General features: G+C 40.2%; 1 protein-coding gene across 2 annotated transcripts in view; it reads left to right on the top strand.

Annotated features, from left to right (window-relative positions):
* Window positions 1-575: 575 nt before the first annotated feature.
* srgap3 (SLIT-ROBO Rho GTPase activating protein 3) overlaps window positions 576-13,857 on the top strand; it is a 58,028-nt gene continuing 44,746 nt past the window's right edge. Inside the window, exon 1 of one of the 2 annotated variants that reach the window (XM_005469549.4) lies at window positions 576-1,171. In XM_005469549.4, the coding sequence (XP_005469606.1) occupies window positions 1,108-1,171 (64 nt within the window). In that variant the 5' untranslated portion in view covers window positions 576-1,107. The remainder of the gene's footprint in view (window positions 1,172-13,857) is intronic. The other variant, XM_005469551.4, reaches the window with a different exon arrangement.

The raw sequence follows: 13,857 nt of genomic DNA on the forward strand, positions 1-13,857 counted from the left end.
TTGCTTGGTTAGGTTAGCACTGAAGCTGTGAGAACAACTGAAACAGGAACCTGAAGGTGGTGGTGGAACACCTTTAGTGTTGATAATGATGCTCTGTGTGCATGCAAATGTTTGAGCAATAAGAACAGAACAACAATAACTGACCATTGCGTGGTTGCAGGGTTGGAAGTAGGTGAGAAGTAGTTATAGTGAGGTCTCCAGGAAATAAAGATTTGAATTTATGGAAACGTTGCTTTGTGTGTGTGTGTGTGTGTGTGTGTGTGTAAAGCTCCACGTATTACTGATATTTTGGTGAGTACTACACAGTCACATTATGGGGACTAAAGCAACGCACTTATAATGTAGCTCCATGCGTCTTATTAGAAGACACGCTTTAAAGCAAACAAGTAATGGTTAAAACTACAGTTTTAGTTTTCCGAACATTAATGTGTGCCAATGTGTGTCCCCTGAAGTCGTGGATAAACGTGTGTGTGTGTGAGAGAGAGAGCGAGCGAGAGAGGGGGCGGGTGGAAGAGGAAGGAGGGATGGTTGATAATATGAGGGGGCTCACGTGACAAGCTTTTAAATTCCTGTTTCCCTGCAGCGCAATTTGTCAGTCTGAATTGTGTGTGGCTGCTTCGCTCTTGGTACGCATGCCTGCTTATTTTGGACACAGGAGGTACTAGGACTTTCCTGCTGGAAACCTTCAGGCGTCTCCTTGCCCTCTTCATCATGTTGTTATTATAGTTTTCAGTCCGTTTGTGTGTGTGTGTGTGTGTGTGTGTTTTCCCTCACCCTGCTGAAGGCTTTGAGTTTTTGAGCAGCAGCAGGAGGAGGACTCCTGGCAGCAGAGAAAGCAGCTAGAGAGAAGAATGCAACACCGGACTGCTGCTCAACTGTCATTTCTGCGATAGGGTGATTAAAAAGCTGGAGGAATACAACTGCGGGATACAATAGCACTGAGCCTCATTATTACTGTTTTTTTTCCCTTACCGATGCACGGTCACTAGAAAAGAAAGGAGAAGAAAACGGAGGATCGCGTTGCAACGTTGCAAGTCGGAGATCAACTGCAGAGACCCCCCAAAAGTCGTCGACTGACAGGGGCTCAACCCCATAACCCGAGGAACCATGTCATCCGCGAGATTCAGAAAGGACAAGGAGATCATAGCGGAATATGAGACCCAAGTGAAAGGTGCGGTGTGAATCTGATGCCTGTGTCCGCTCTGTGTGGATTGTCTGTCCGTCGATTCTGTTCTCTCCATGAGCCAGTTTTAATTGGCTCGAGCCCTGCCCCCCTCTCCTCTTTTCTTTGTATTTTTAAAATAGAAAAAAAATCAAAGCAATATCCTTTAGATTGTAAACCGTATAGCACAGATTGACTTCTCCCTCAAGATAACAAGCAAACCGTGACAGTCAAGTAAATGACAAGAGCAGCAGACTGTAGTCTTCTCTCCCGTGTGCAAAGGCTTCTGTCATTAATTCACCATCAGCCCGTGGGATGTCTGTAAGCTGAATGTTAATTTGTCATCATGTGGTTAGGGTCCAGGTTCTGCACGCTTTGTTGTTGCTGGGTAAAATGATCCCTGTGCAAAGGATGGAGGTTGGGCTGCTTTTATTATTGCACCTCATTCTTTCAGATTCTTGAGGGGGAAGCCTGTGTTTGGCTTGTTGTGGTTTGTGGTTGGATGATAGACTAATATTTGGGAATAGTAGGTTATATATTATAAATCCATATCTGGTGTGTTATAGGCTAATCTCATATGATGACAAGGTGGCTTAGACTGAATGCACATAAGTACCTGCTCACCCTCCCCATGCTTTGCCTTTGATTCCTTGACGGTGATTGCCTGTGGTTTGACTCACTGCTTTCACCTGACAACATGGGTAACACACGCTCTTTGATTGCATGCCAGCTTTCACCCCTTCATCCTAAACTCATCCGGCACTCTTTAACTATAACACGAGCCTATTAGCATTTGCAGTGCAGTGTTTCTCTCACTGTGTGACACCCAGGCTCAGATGGACTCTGCTGGTTTTGGAGAGGTTCTTTACCATTTAATCCTGATTTAATAATCAAACAAAAATCAGAAGATAACCAGGGCACATAGCTGAGGAATGAAGACATCAATTGTGTCTGGGGTTCAGTTTCAAGGCCGTAGGCTCACTACCGGCACTCTCACTCTCTGTGTTTCCACTGGTGCTAAATCTCTGATGATCACCCTTTCAGTCGTGTACCTGTCTGGACCACTGGATGCTAAGTGTGAGAATCTGCGCTCGTTACATGGTGTTGAAAGCGGATCAGCGGATTCATTTATTTGTTTTGTTACTTTCAACCATTTTCTAACTCTTTTTTACTATTATTATTATTTTTATTCTTTTGTCTTGTGGCCTTGGCTGGACATTGAGAAAAATGCCTGTAAACAACTGAGCACTTATCTGATTCTCTTGCTTTCCTCTTTACCCAAGACATTTTCTGATAATTTGGGCGTCAGTTTAGTACTGTGGCAGAATTGCTGCTGTTTCTTAGATCCAGGCCCTGTCTGCTGCCTCTTTGAATTAGATGGGGCCTTTCAGCTGCGTGAGGAGGAAGGACGTTAATTTATGATGAATGCTGCTTGTTTCTCATTCACAGCTGGTGTGTATCATAGCCTGCAGACAGAGAGGGCTCTGCTCTTGACATACACCGCCTCACAACAATGGTAATACTATGAGCTGAACCTGGCAGTGAGCGCACGGTAATGAAATTCAGATCGAAAATTGCACATGTCTTACTCTGAGTTATTGCTTAATGGCTAATGTGTACATGGCAGAAGGGGCCAGATCATCAGAGTGTCAGTGATGGGTTAATAACACGATGGCGGGGTTGTTTTATTATGTATGAGGGCTTATAGATGGGTGACAAAAAGATCATTTGGCTTCAGAAACAAAGAAGAAACCCCGTCAGTAGGTTCACTGTGGATCAGTACTGGGGTTGCTTAAATGTGACCGGTGCAGGGAGATGGCATGTCATATCAAAAGTTAATCTGTTAGAGTGCAACAAACTGCTTTGCTAAAATCTTAACTCCTGCTATTAATGAATTCTTGACAACCCTTGAGGCCGGCTGCCAAAGCTGAGGCCTCTGAAGGACCCCTGTGAGACGGGGTTCACTTTGTTCAAGCTGTTCAGCTGGTAGATCTTGCATTAGCATGTCAATAGAGACGGTTCATACGCTGCATTTACTGAGGAGTTTGGACTTTTGTAGCTAACCGTCGTGTGGTTACTGGACTGCAGCTATTCTTCCTCCTGTTTGCCAGTTTTATAGGCAGTTTGTGAAGTGGGCTAAATCACCAGCAGCTGTCTTGACATTTACAATGGCAGCTTTAGGGATAAACCCATGCTCGTCTGTTATTATGTACACATAGAGGCTACTTTTGGCTGCTCCGTTATTCACAATGGGTCGCCGCAGCGGATAGCTCTGCACCTTTGATTTGGCAGCTTTTTTTTTTTTTTACGCCCTTCCCAAGGCAACCCCCAAAGGGTTTGTGTCTCCTCCCAAGATGAAACTGGGATCTTTTGCTTGTTAAGCAAACATGTGAACAACTACACTTTGGAGCCACCATTATTATATACACATGTATGTTTTAAAAGCTTTGCAATCATGAGTTAATTAGCTGGCTTACCAGAGAGAAGGTGGTGATGAAATAGCTTTGAAGCCAAAAATTGAAAGTCAACAGCTGAGCACTGTTTTCACCGTGACTCATTTTTATTTAACTAGTCTGGTGTTTACTCTCTCTCTCTCTCTCTCTCCCTCTTTTTTGGTACTTTGACTGAAGTGACAGCAGGTCCTGTGTCTCCCAAAATCCAGCTCTGTAATAAATCACTAATTAATTGTCTGGATGTCATGCAGTGCATTTTACCCTGTTGCCTTTATTTGTCAAACTGTGCATTTAAATAATGCTGTCTTCTTGTATTTAACAGCTAAAACTCATGCACGGTCAGTCTCTGAATGTCTGCAATGGTGACAGTATTGTTTTTTTTTGGTTGGTCCGTCCAGCCATCAAATAGTTTTGAACACAATGTCTCTGAAATGGTTTAAAGGACTTTGGTTAATATTCTCATGCACTCAAGGATGAACTGATTTGTAGTTTGGTGGTTTGACCTAACAGAAGTTTTTTTTTTTGGTCATAACCTGAGAAAGAATTCATTGTGAAAAAGATTCACTTGCATGTTGAGTAATATGGGGTTACAACTTTGTATTCTGCCATCTTCAGCCTCACTGAGCAAACATAAATTCACTTACTGCCTTTGATGAGTTTCTTTCAGTGTCTTCTCTTATATGCTGTGTTAGTCTGGACGGGCATGAATGTAAACTGAAACCTGACTGGTTTGCGGAGGCAAAGAAACGTGATGCTGTAATTCTAGTTTCATTTGATTTCTCAGTCTGGTAGCTTACATCCAAAGCTCCATATTTAACCTTTTAATGGTATGATGGTAGTCACTTCCAAGAAGTAACTAATGCCTTGCTCTGACACAAGCATCCGATTCATTACTGACAATACATCCACACACTGAACGGGCATTTAGACACAGACACACTCACCAATGCTGAGATGGTGAAGTCTTATTGAGAGGAAGTAGAGTTTGAATGTGATGGAGGTTACCAAAGATTGGAAGTGATACCATTTGGTTCTAGTTGTTTAGTTTCCCTTGCCATGAACAGAGGAGTTAATGGAAGCATGGGCTCATGGAAAACTTTAGTGGTCTACAGATGTACACAAGTTATGACAGCTCATGCTCATGGGGTACATTTGAGGTGATTCTGAAAAGGAAGCATGGTTTACCACCTCTCGGTTCAAGTTTCTCTTTGCCGTTTGTTGCTAGCCTCTGCTGGTTTCATTCTACCTGACTGAACACAGTCAAGTTTAGACTCCCAAGCAGAACCTAATGAAAACCTGAGAAGAATTTGACCAACATTCGCTACATCGTTTGTTACACAATGTGTTATGAAATATTTTTCTGTGTTTTTTGCAGAGCACAAACCTGTGTGCTTCATTTACAAATCAAGCACTGCATTGCAGTATACGGCAAGGTAATCACACACCTATATGTGTGTAATTGTGAGGTGTTATGACATATTATTGGCAGTTTTAGGTCAACAATTAGCTTCCAGTTTAACACATGTGCTGTTACAAAACACAGTTTTCACTGCTTGTGTGAAAATAAGACTTCAGTATGCCATGTGTTATGAAGCATCTTCTAATGAACCCTGAAGTGTTGCTTTGGTTAAACGCTGATGAGAATTATGTGAGACACTAGGTGTGTCTCTGTTTGTTACTGCCCCAGGCCACAGACAGCTCTCTGCTGAGTGAGATACAAATCACTGTTCTGGTTGCAGTAGCTGAATTTGTTGCATTTGTGTATTGTTTTCGTCAGTCTGAAGATCAGAGTGTATTGTCATCATGCTTAGATTTGGTTAGTTACCTCTCAGCACCCTGCTGAGTTGCATGAGTGTGGCAGGGTGGAAACACACATGTAGGGAGATGAAGAAATGGTCTCACTGAGTCACTGGCTGAGGATCCTCCAGCTGCCCACTTGTTTGGCAAACCTGCTGAGCATTTGCAGAGCAAAAAACATCCACTAGATATTAAGGCTTAATAAAATTTGTGTGGGACAGCTTGTTTGTTGTGTGGTCCAATAAATCTTGGACTTCATTCAGGGTTGGTTTGTTTGCATGGAGTGGCAGTGAATAGTCAAACACACAGCTCATTCGCGTTCTTGTTTAGAGTTAGATAAGATGGTTTGTACAACTCTGTGTATGCTGGTGTAGTGTTAACGTGTTCACCTTACAAATGAAAGATCCTCAGACCAACAGGAGATCACAAACCCAGCTTCAAGGAAGTCACTTGTGTGGGTCACAAGCCTGGCTTAATAGGCAGGTTACGTGAGGAAGTCTGCCAAATCAAACATGCAGGTCCATGCTCTGTGATGTGGTGACCCTTTGGGAAATGAGGGAGCACCTGAAAGCACCCTCTTCTCTATTTCTAAGTATAAAGCTAGTTTAGATTAGCACAAAAAATTGGAAACAGCTTGGTACTGTTCAAAACTAACAAACTATACATACTTGTGTCACTACTCATTAATTAACACATCAGATATTCTTTGGGAGGACAGTTTAGCCAGGAGAAGTTAGCCTGGTGCTAATTGTAGTTTTACATTTACTGCACAGATTTCCAAAACGCTGCACTACTCCTTAAACTAATCTTCCAACATTCTTTTATGGCAGGCCACCAAGTCAATCGTAGCCATAATTATAGAATCAGCTAATCTCAGTGCCAGGCCATGTTAGCTAAATGAGCTATCTCATGAAAGGTGCTCTGTTTAAGCTGCTTTTGCTGTGCACCTGCAAGCTGCTTTGCAACCCACATCCACCTACTACTTAGCATGTGCTTGTGGAAGAACAAAACCGCACTGCCACATATAAATTACTGCAAAATGTGTGTGAAATGCATGAAGTTAGGCATATGATTATTATGTGTTATGAGATTCTATTGCACATTGTGGGTGTCAAAACAATATAGAAAGTGAGAATGCAAAACAATAACTGTTTTACATAATGGAAAAAAACACGCTATTGTAGCAGTTAAACTCTAACCCTGTGCATTGTATTTCAGTTGCTGTGAAGTCATATGTGTATTGGATGGTATATGCACCTCAAACAACACTAAGAATAATGCAAAAGTCTACTGTTTGTAATGACAGATTGTTGAAGCCAGTAATTGTATACAACGCTGTGAATTTGAATCGTGCCGTACAGTGCATAACTTTGGTTGTTCACTCTATTTGTGTCCATAAGTAAGAAGTACAATATTCAGCACAAAATGTCCACTTGTGTTGCGTTCAGTGAACAGTATAATCATTTCATACTGAAGTTTTATTGTGCTCGCTGTCGCCAGAGTTTTGCTTTAGAGCTTCCTCTTTGTTGACTCTTCTCTGGTCTCTATAAGCTCAGTATGATGAATGCAGCTGCCACTCGTTTAGCTGAGAGTTTGCTCTGTCCGTTTCACAGAAGACATAATTAGCCTTTCATAAAATGCCTAATCTCCTGAGCAAAGATTATCATTCACTGCTGTCCCACAGTTTTTCAGTTCACGTTGGTGTTGATGAACCAGACAAAGGTTCATTTAAACATGAAAAAGGTTTAATTTCCTTGTTAATGTGATGCCAGTCAGTGCATGATTTCATTTCTCAATTGATTCAGCACTGAGAAGTATTTCTCAGTTAGCACTGTATAACGAGTCCAGCAAGGCACAACTGTTACTTTTGGGAGATAAAAGCATACTGCGGTTGCAGTTTGTCCTCTATTTTCTGTCATGTCTGTGCCCCCCTCCCTCAGAAAGACTCAAACATGTCTTAGAGATCTTTGACGATTGCATGCAGAATTTTAATGCTCTTATTTTGCTATTTAAAAAATTCACATTTGTCTAACTCAGGCAGTCAGAAGGCTGTGAATGCTGAGACTGAGTGTGTTTGGGTCACTTTGTAAACTCGCATTGCTGTTCCAGAGGTGAGATTTAGCTGATAGCAGAAGTCTTTACAAGAAGAATTTCAACATGCACTTCCTGCCAAGAGACAGTAACCTTAGAAACAGGCAGAAACAAGTTTGTGTAAAAATAACAAGTTTGAAAAAGTCACTAATGAAGTAATTAGTTCGGTTCTTGCCATTGCAGGCTTGGGACCTGTTAGATAACTTTATTCCATAGTGGTGAAGCACATGTCCCACAGCAGACTTGAGATAATTAAACAGCACACCTATTTCCAGCTAACACATTGTAGCAGTATAAGTGGCACAGTTTCACTTGCTAATAGAAGCACAAAACTGTGGCTGCAACTACTGGTATTATATTTTTCCAGTACTAATTAACCTGGTAACCTAAAGTATAATTAAAATAAACTATCTTTAAATAGTTTGTTTTGTTTGACCACCAGTCGCAAACTCAGACATTAAATTTAGAGTTTGGTTTTACACGCAGACCCTTACTAATTTCAACCTATTTCTTAGTAGGTCATGAGCACATATTGATCTTTTTTTTCATGATAGCCAGCAAGACAATGAAACTCATATGTTTCAGTTCTCATGAAATGAATGTTTTCGAGACCTCTGAGAGGGGACTAGTCCCCTCAGACCACCTTGGAAATTAATTTTTAAAGCAAATATAATATTATTTCTGTGTTTTAATCTATCATCCATGCCCAGTTGTAGTTTGTTATAGTTTGTACAGTTCCTTAAGACTTTCTGTAACTTATATTTTTCTTACTTCTTATCTTCTCCGCATATTTATGCTCTCCTTGTGTATATTAAGGTATTTAAAACCACAAAGTGAGCAAAGTGAACCAGAGTCAAAGTCCTTGTATGTGTGTGCAAACTTGGCCAAATAAAGATGATTCTGATTCTTATTCTTGTTGCCTAAACCTAACCAAACTGCAACAGAAAGTGAAAATAATCATTTATAGGGTAAAAAGTCATACATTTCTGCAGATTGCAATTTGAATTATAGTGAATCGCCGCCGATAGTACCAGAACATTTTACAGCTTTGATCAGTGTGTGACAGCTCTTCTTCACATGCATACACATAATGAACACAAGGAAAATTCATGTGCTGAACTCAAATCAAGTGATTAAATTGTGTGATTATTCCAGGAAATGTCTTAAGATGCTTTTGTTATTTGCTGTCACTTTAGACAAATAGAGAGCAAAAAAATAAAAAATAAATAAAAATGCAGGTATTGCTTGATGTTTTTCTGTGATTGTAGCATGTTTGATGTCTTGACAGTGAAACACCAAAATAACTCAAGAACTTTGACCTGAAACTTGCAGAAAAAATAAGGGACTTATTTGGTTGTGACTCACCAGAGAGTCTAGTTAAAGGCCAAACTAGATGACACATCTCCTCTCAAGTTCTGCCTTTTTTTTTTGTCTTCCACTCTCAGTTTCATCCAGTAAGGAAATACAATATACTCATGTGTTTGCCTCAGAAGCCTACACCATCCAATGAAAGCTCGGTAATGTTGGAAGATTCCAATCAGTTAAGTTGCCCATCGTCTCAACTGTATTTAGAAATACTCTTTGAAATTGCCTCATCAGCTTCATTTTCAGATTTTCTCCACTTGCCAGTGCACACAGCTCGCACGTGTCTCTTCATTCAATGCTGCCACCTATTCACACCCATCAGATCCCACCTTTCCTCCAATAAGCGTCTTCCCAGGGAATGGAACACGCCCATGTTGCCATGGCGACACCTCTCAGCCTGGTCCTGCAGAGCTGGATCCTGGATACAGCAAATGATAGACAGCTCGACTCTGAGAGGGCGTGTGTCCCAGGCTTTCAGCTTCCCTGAAGTCTTTGATGATTTCCTGAAGTCTTTAGAGCGTGATCAGGAAGCCAGGGATGGTTTTCTTTGCTCCTTTTATAAAGCAACAGTTATAGTCTTTTTTTTTAATTGTTAAAAAAGACATTCTGCCCATTCAAATACAAAGTTATTATATCAGTAATTGTTGCATAGAAAACGTCGATTTCCACAGAGGAGCATTTGACTGTAATAATGCAATGTAGTGAAAAAAAAGCACGACACGAGGTAATTTGATAGATTTTTTTCTTTAGAGGCTGGATTGATTTTTAGTTTACTAGACAAAATATCCGGTGGAAGATACTATAAACCAGCAGATAATCAGGAAGGATGACTGACAGGTGACATCTCGCTGTAGGATACACCATCAGTTCCTCAGCCATTGATTGGACTCAGCTCCTGTTGTCTTATCTTTGTGGACATGTGCTGCAGCTTGTCTGTGCCGAAGACGAATCAGACGAGATAGAGACACACAGAGAAGAACCTGTGCTGACACTGGGAGCATGCCCTCGTGAATCCAAAATTGTGTTAATCATTAGAGGATTAAAACATAACAGAAAAGAGGGGGATTAGTTCAACGACTGGAACTTGTATTATGAGACTCGGTGTGTGGGACAGATAGAGTGAAATAAGGTCTGTATAAGGGTTGCATTTGTCTGTTCTTTTCACACAAATTTGTCTCTGCTGTGTAGAGCCCAGATACTGCAGCGCTGAGTTGGGGATTAGAGAAATTTGGCTCAGAGTTGCCTTTGTGTGATGTCTATGTGTGTGTGCTTTACTGCATGGTGATCTGAACACCCAGGGACATTATTTTCAAAGCGTTTAATAGCTTCTGATGCTCATTAAAATCTATAATTTATCCAAATTACATTAGGAGACTCATAGTTCTTGCATTCTCAGACATTTTACCACTGCCTCATGTACTCGCCTGTAATTAACGACAAATAGAACATGTTCACTTTCAAACTTTTTATATGTGGGATTGCATTTTAGTTGTTATATTACTTTTTAGGGAAATGACCAGTCTTTCCTGCTTCTCCTCAGTCACTTGGCTGCCCTGTGCAGCCCAGCCTTCCCTGCTGCCCTCAGGATGCTCTGCAGAAAATCCCTCTCATTCACTGCACTCCTATTTTATCTCCGCTTCATTGCGTCAAGGCGTCACGTGGCCCTCCCAAACGGCAGACTTGCAGTAAAATGCTCTGCCAATGCATCACCCCTGATGTCCTGTACTGGTTCTGGGAAGAGATGCAGGTTTTATTGATTGATTGATTAATTTTATGTGGAAAAGGGTGATGTCTTGTTCTCAGCTTAGCATACAGAGGGAATGATGCCTTAAAAGAAATGTCAAAGTCCATTAAATGTGGATCAGCTTTACACTCATGCATATGTTAAGGACATTTTTGTCATTGTTTTGCACTGAGTTGTGTTTTGGCTTGTGGTGACAGACATATTTAAGTTGTATCAGAAACCATGATTTCTGATCAGAGGGACTTTATATGTGGATAAAAATGTCTGTCTTTGACAGAGCAGCCAGTTGTTTTGGCCAATGAAAGAAAGGTATTAAACCAAGCCTGCTGGAACAACACATTGGAACTGATGTGCAGTCAATGTGGATAAACTGGCCACAGTCAGTGACCAGGTTATGTGACAAGATTTGCCCATTATTGAATCATTGAAAAGAGTCATTATTCCTTATTGATTACTTTACTTCTGAGTACTACAAATCAGAAATCGGAATCTTTACGGAGCTAAGCGGGTGATTTTAAAAATATTGTATTGCTGTCTTTGAATAGATTTTTTGTAATCTGTGTGCAGGGAGTCAACAGGAAGTCAAGTGGGTCAACTAGAGGATGTCTCTTATGCAGATGTTCTTAAAATATATGTAAATCTGGGCTTTAAATACATGTGATGCTCGGAACTTTGTCACCAGAACCTTTAAACGCCACCCAAAATAGTCACAAATCGAATTTGTGTAATATAGCCATAGCACAAGCCGGTGGACATAAGAAGCTTGAAAGGTGCAGATCATTTCATACACCCATTTTATTTGAACCAAACGTTTTACAGACATGTCACAATTCTGTTTATAGATGGTCAGTTTGAGATTCATTTTTTCTGTGCAGCTAAGAGTGATTACTCGAAAGATGCCCTTACTGTGTTATTTCATAGCTGCCAGCACAGGATTTTGTCTGTAAGGGGCCAACGTTCAGGGATCTCCAACATCCTACTATTGTTTTTTGAAGATTTCCTGTTCTGTGAAGAGTTGAGTGTTCACTGTGCTTCAGTTCCCTTCCCTAAATGGTGTATAACAAGTTTCAGTGTCGAGCAGGTGGTATTCTGAAGGACCTGAGCTTAAAATGATGAAGTCAGGAACATAAAGTATCTGTTGCTTCTATGTGCACGTAGCAACTTTAGGAAATAAAAACCGAATTCAATGCAATTGCTCAAATGACTGCTAGAAGCTGGTACAAAAGGTAACTTAGTCCTGTGTTAAATCTCTAATTCCAAAGCAGAATTCAACCTTTTTTTTAGAATCAACTTTTACAAGGGTAAATTTTTATGTATGTCAAACATCTAAAAATGTGCAAAGGTGTGAATTTATGCATGCAGGGATTTTTAATGACAGGTGTTAACTTCACTTCAGCTCATTTGAATCATTGAAGTGGCTCTCTCAACTGTTTGTGGTGTTGGTGCCTTTTGGAGCATTTTTATGAAATTATTTGTAATAACCTGACTTGATGTGTAGTTAACTGTACTAAAAATGGCGCAAGGAGTCTGAAATTTGTGTGCTATTTTAGTCATATTATCACTATTCAGCGGATGTGTGAAAGAATCTGTGAATAGCACCGAGCTAAGCTAGCTAGTGCTATTTTCCATTTTGCGCTAGCAAATATGCTACATCTGTAGCTCCTATACATTGTTACTGTGCTTTCAAATAACTGCATAATTGGACGCCTAAAATGAATTTGTATTTTGTCACACCAACTATGGAATGAATGGATCTTGGTGCATGCACATATATCCAGGTAAACAAGTCCCAGAAAGCTGATTTATTAAGCGAACAAGGAAGGGGCCTAAACCTTTCACCTTCTTACAATGCTGCGACTGCAGGTACTCCCCAGCTGTATAGTATTCATGGCCACTGAGTAACAGTCATGACAATTTGCATTTCATATCATGTCTTAGTGTTATGCTATGGTGCTGGTTTCACATGTCATGCAACTTTACTGTTTATAAGGTTGTGCAAAATGTTGTGTCCAGCTGAACTGAATCAGTGTTATAGGATACATGAATCTGCACACATGAAAACATTCTCATTCCAACATGCTTTAAGTTAATGTATTTAATTTTAGTACAGCTAGAACTGAATATCAAATGTCTTGTTACATCAGAAAAGTAACTGGTTAGAAATGCTATTGAATTGAGCTTTTGGAATTTGTATTAGCTGTTGCAAAACATCAAAAGGGAGCATTTAAAAGGAATAAGTAGTCCTGATTATAGCTGTTAGATGTCTGGTAATGGGAGGCAAGTGGACAAACAGCAGGAGGAATATTTGCATAACAGAGAAAAATCATTTTTTGTCACTTGTTATTGAGATGGGTCAAAAGGTCCAAATTACACTCGTTTCCCCAAGAAAAAAATAGTTATGCAATCATATATTCTGTCATCAAATCATTAGCTGTCATGAAGCTTAAAGTGACTAAATTATCCTTAAGAAACCCACAGCCATTGTCTGTATTATCCAAACATAGTTTGACAATTACATTTAGGTGCTTCAGTCCATCATCAGCAAGAGCCACACCTCAGAAATACTGCTGGACATGATGGACATCTGATGCTATCTGCATGCTCAATCAAACACAAACATTAAAGTTCTACTTGCTTCTCGACTTTAATACTTGGAATGTGTTGCTTTTGAACAATTGGCCTTTTTAATAAATAGTTAAATAGCTGCCATAATACAGTGATGTTTATTCCCAGAATATTAAATGTGCATTTTTATTAAGAGACACCAGGGAAAAGAAAGCTTTCCCTATTTACAGTCATATTTTTGCTATAAAAAGAATTATGCTTTGAAAACCAGAGCAGCTAAACTGAATTTGGGGCATCTATATTTAACACTTTTACACCAAAGTGTGTGGGTTATAAGCCTGTTTACATACACGCCAGAAAGGAAAATACATTTAAGGTGGTCGTTACAGCTCAGAATACATTTATGCAATATTATTCTGGTGAAACAGTACAAATGTGACTTCTACGTGAATCGTTTGACAACTGTAGAAGTATTTGATTTATTGACAGTTTTGTTGTGGTCCAACTCATGAACCGTGACAAAAGCTAAAATAACCAGGGTGAAGCAAGCCAAACAAATAGCATGGTGGAGGCTGATGGGATGCGCAAAGTCTGAAATAACCAGCTCTTAAATGCACCAGAGAAACAGGCCATGTACTCCCATTTGAACTGATTAACTCCACCTACCGGGAACCTGCAAG

Source organism: Oreochromis niloticus, linkage group LG5 (assembly GCF_001858045.2).
Source record: "Oreochromis niloticus isolate F11D_XX linkage group LG5, O_niloticus_UMD_NMBU, whole genome shotgun sequence".
In the NCBI taxonomy this organism is placed as follows: Eukaryota; Metazoa; Chordata; class Actinopteri; order Cichliformes; family Cichlidae; genus Oreochromis; species Oreochromis niloticus.